The sequence below is a fragment of the Neophocaena asiaeorientalis genome, unplaced genomic scaffold (assembly GCF_003031525.2).
Source record: "Neophocaena asiaeorientalis asiaeorientalis breed wild unplaced genomic scaffold, Neophocaena_asiaeorientalis_V1.1 scaffold43, whole genome shotgun sequence".
NCBI lineage: Eukaryota > Metazoa > Chordata > Mammalia > Artiodactyla > Phocoenidae > Neophocaena > Neophocaena asiaeorientalis.
In genome coordinates, this window is record NW_020173674.1 from 12,813,634 (window position 1) to 12,817,394 (window position 3,761).

Here is a 3,761-nt window from a genome sequence, read left to right on the forward strand (position 1 = left end):
ACCCACCCTTAACAGCTCTGACCCCAAGGAAGTGACTGTTGGCCACATTGGGGTCTCAAGAGAAGCAGGTATTTGTGGGGTTAGGGGTTAGAGGTTAGAGAGCCTCTGCAGGGCCCAGGCGCAGGAAAGGCCTCCGGTGGTGGAGGCAGCCTTCCTCCCTCCCACTCTTCCTCCCACCCTAGCCCTCAAGGCCGCCCCTCACAGTCCCAGCTTCCTCTGGGCAGGGGGCCTGGCCCCCATGGCCTCCCAGGCCAGCCCCTGGAGCACCACCTGCCCCAGCCGGCCAGAGACTTCCTGTAGCGCAAGAGATTTATGCAAACGGGCTGGGGTGGTGATGTCACCCCAAGGGGACTATCTCCCAGCGGCAGGCCTTCGATAAAATCAGGAACTTGCGCTGGCCCTGCAATGTCAAGGGAGGGGGCTCACCCAGGGCTCCTGTAGCTCAAGGGGCAGGCCTGAGCCCTGTACCCGCCCTGAGTCCGTCCAGCCCCCGACGGGGCGCCCCATCCCCAGGGGCTCCGCACTGGCCCCCACCAAGGCAGGGGACCGGACCGGCTCGGAGCTCGGCTGGATGTTACAGGCGTGCAAAATGGAAGGGTTTCCCCTCGTCCCCCCTGTGAGTATTGGGGCTCCTCCACCAGCCCAACCTGTGGCCCTCGGACGCCCACCCGCCTGCCTGCCAGCCCGCCGGCTGCCCTCCCACTATCAGTGGGAAGTTGGTGTTTCCTCCCTGGAGCTCCCGGCCTGAGACCCAGCAAGGGGGCCATTGGCTTTCTCAGAGCGTGCCCTGGCGGGCTGAGGGCTGAGCCCATGGTGGAGCTGTGATCGGTGGGGCCTGAACGGTTATTTATAGATGGGGCTTGGGTGGCAGGCCGGAGCTCCACGGCAGGGTGCTGGGCTGAGGATGGTGAGGGTGGCGGCAGGGAGGTGGTGGCAGAGGAAATGGGGAGACTGGTGTGGGGGGGGATGCCAGTCCCCAGGACGGTACAGACTTGAGGGCAGGCGGCAAGAGGCCAGAGGTGGCCTGGGTGCTTCTGGAGACTGAGGCTGCCTTAAGCCTGGGTCCCCACCAGCCAGCCTGGGGCCTGGTACAGAGGACACGGTTGTTGACCCAAGGGTCTGGGGCTTGGGCCCTGGGCCCTGGGCCCTGAGTGGCAGAGGCAGGGGTCGGGGCAGGCACTGGGCCGGAGCAGTGAGGGGAGCAGAGACTAGCCACGCAGTTAGGGGTGGGCTCTGGCTGGGGATCAGGGAGTGGAGGGCAGGGGCTGGTGCTGGGGACACCCCGGGGCTGAGATTGGGGCTGGGGTGGGAGCTGGGGGAGGTCAAGGGGGGAGCCTGGAGTGGGGGCAGGGCTGAGGCTGGAGGTGAAGAAGCAGGAGTCCCGGGGGACCCCGGGGAGGGAAGGGCAGCCGTCTGGGGCAGACCCCCTCTGCTGCTGCCCTCAGTGACAGTTGCAGTCTTCGGCAGGTGTCAGACCCGGGCCCTCTGAGAGGACCCCTCTCCCTTTTCCCACCCTGTCCCAACTCAGCAGGGGTGGGGAGCCCTGGGGGGAGACGGGAAGGGCTTGGCAGGACCTGCCCACCTGACTCAGCTTTCCCGGCCTGGAGGCAGCTCCCTTCCCCCCGCCCCACCCCAGTCGGGCCTCAGAGCCTGGGGGAGGCACCCCGGGCTTGACATGCCGCTGTGGGGTGGCGCTGCCTCCAAGCCCAGTGCCAGGCTCCTCCCTGGGCCGGACTCAGAACCAGCCAGCCCGTCGGCACCTGGCCCTGGCCCACCCTCCCCCGACCTGGGGGCCGGCAGTGGTGACAGAGGTGGTCCCGAGGAGAGCCAGCTCTGCCTCCAGAAAGCCACATGCCCTGGGGTTCGGCCCCCCTGTCTCTGACCCTTGACCTCTGAATCCCTGAACTCCAGCTAGAGCGGGGCAGGAGGCACATCCCCTTGGGCTCCCACACCTCGCCCCAGCCCAGGGGCTACTCAGAGTGGGTTCTTGGAGGGTGGGCTACCAAGGCAGCCCTGGTTGCCGAACCAAGCCCTGAGGGCCGGAGTTACTGTTGTGCAATCCTCGGGCACACACTGTGTGGGGGAGGAAAGGCCTGATGACTGCTGGGAAGCCTCCGGGTGTGCATTCCCTATGCCAGTGAGGTGGGTGGGGGGGAGGAAGACCAGGGAGCATCCCAGGGAGGGTGTCAGGAGGAGGGGGGAGGACGGAGAGGCCCCCAAACCTGCCCCTGCCTGGGTGAGTCCTGTAAAATCCATCAGTGTGAACGGCCACTGCTAATGGTGGTGGCCCTGGGCACCGGCTAAGAGAGAGTGTGGGTGTCAGGGTGGGGCTGTAGCAGGAGGACAAGCGTGTGTGCCGTGGGGTGAGTGTGTAGGTGGAGTGAGAGTGACCGAGGAAGGGTGTGGGTATGAGTGTGTAGGTTAATGCATTGGTAGGCAAGTGGGTGGATATGCGCGTTAATCCCGGCGACGCTGCGTGTGCCTACAGGTGGGTGCATAATGGGGTGTGTGTGTGTGACGACAAGCGTGTGTAAGTGTGAGTGCCCCCGAGAGCGAGTGTGAGGGCTGTGAGTGGACGAGGGGGTGAGAGTTCGCATGTGGGAGTGTGGGTAGAAGTGTGTCACGGGGAGTATGTATGTGTTTGGGGGGTGTAGGCATATCAGTGTGACCGTGAGAGGGTGCGTGTGTGAGGCTGGGATCCGGTCACACGCTGGAATGTGAGTATGAGTGTGAGGTGACGGGGAGCAGCTGGGCTGTCCTCTCAGACCTGGTCCTCTTTTGACCTCTGACCTCCAGGGTCCCTGTCACCCCCTTTCTGCAGGAGCCAAGGCTCTTGCTCCCCTGGGTCCCCCTCTTCCACTCTCTGTGGCCTCTCCCAGTTCCAAGCAGAGAGAGGGCTGTAAGCCTGATACAGACGGTCTCCCGGCCACATTCCCAGCCCTGACACCCTCCTCTCTCAGCAGCCATCAGAAGATCTAGTTCCCTATGACACGGATCTCTACCAACGCCAAACGCACGAGTATTACCCCTATCTCAGCAGTGATGGAGAGAGCCACAGCGGTGAGTACCGGGCCCTGGCCCAGCCCCACTTCCCCAGCCTGGCCTGCGCGCCCAAGCACGGCTGGGTTCTGGGGAGAAGGGAAAGAAGCCTCATTCCCAGGGCTTCTTTGGAACTCTGAGAATCAGATCCAGTTAGCTCTTGGGGATGTGAATTCACTATCCTGACCCCCGACACTCCTGCTTCTCAACACCCCACACCCCCAGCCTGCATTTATGGAGCATCCTTGGTGTATCCAGGCACGGGTTAGCTTCTTCCACATTTATCTTCTTGTCCAACCCTTTTGGCATTTTTACACACGAGGAAACAAGCTAAGCGGCTACGGGACTTGTACAAGGTGGCACAGCCGGTCAGTGGGATCCAGCTCTATCGGTCTGCTCCAGGTCCAGTGCTTTTTCACCTTCCCCTCCCCCAATTCCCCCATCTTCCTCTCCGTTCTTGTCTCACATACACACACTACCCCCTCATCTCCTTGCTGGGGCAGCCCCGCTCCCTGCTGTGTGTGGCTAGCAGAATTTGTCTATTGACATTTGGGCTGGATAATGCTATGTTGTGAGGCCTGTCTTGTGCATTGTAAGATATCTGGCAGCATCCCTGGCTTCCACCCACTAGATGCCAGCAGTACTGCCAATCACGACAACGAAAAATGTCTCCGGCATTGCCAAGTGTCCCCTGGGGGGGGGGGGGGGGGGGAAACCCCCCC

General features: G+C 63.1%; 1 protein-coding gene across 2 annotated transcripts in view; it reads left to right on the forward strand.

Annotated features, from left to right (window-relative positions):
• The first annotated feature begins 341 nt into the window (after positions 1–341).
• The window catches only part of SPI1 (Spi-1 proto-oncogene), a 19,999-nt gene continuing 16,579 nt past the window's right edge, over positions 342–3,761 (forward strand). The window contains exons 1-2 of one of the 2 annotated variants that reach the window (XM_024748499.1): positions 342–616; positions 2,964–3,060. In XM_024748499.1, coding sequence (XP_024604267.1) covers positions 572–616; positions 2,964–3,060 — 142 coding nt within the window. In that variant the 5' untranslated portion in view covers positions 342–571. Of the gene's footprint in view, positions 617–2,960; positions 3,061–3,761 lie in introns of both variants that reach the window. The other variant, XM_024748498.1, reaches the window with a different exon arrangement.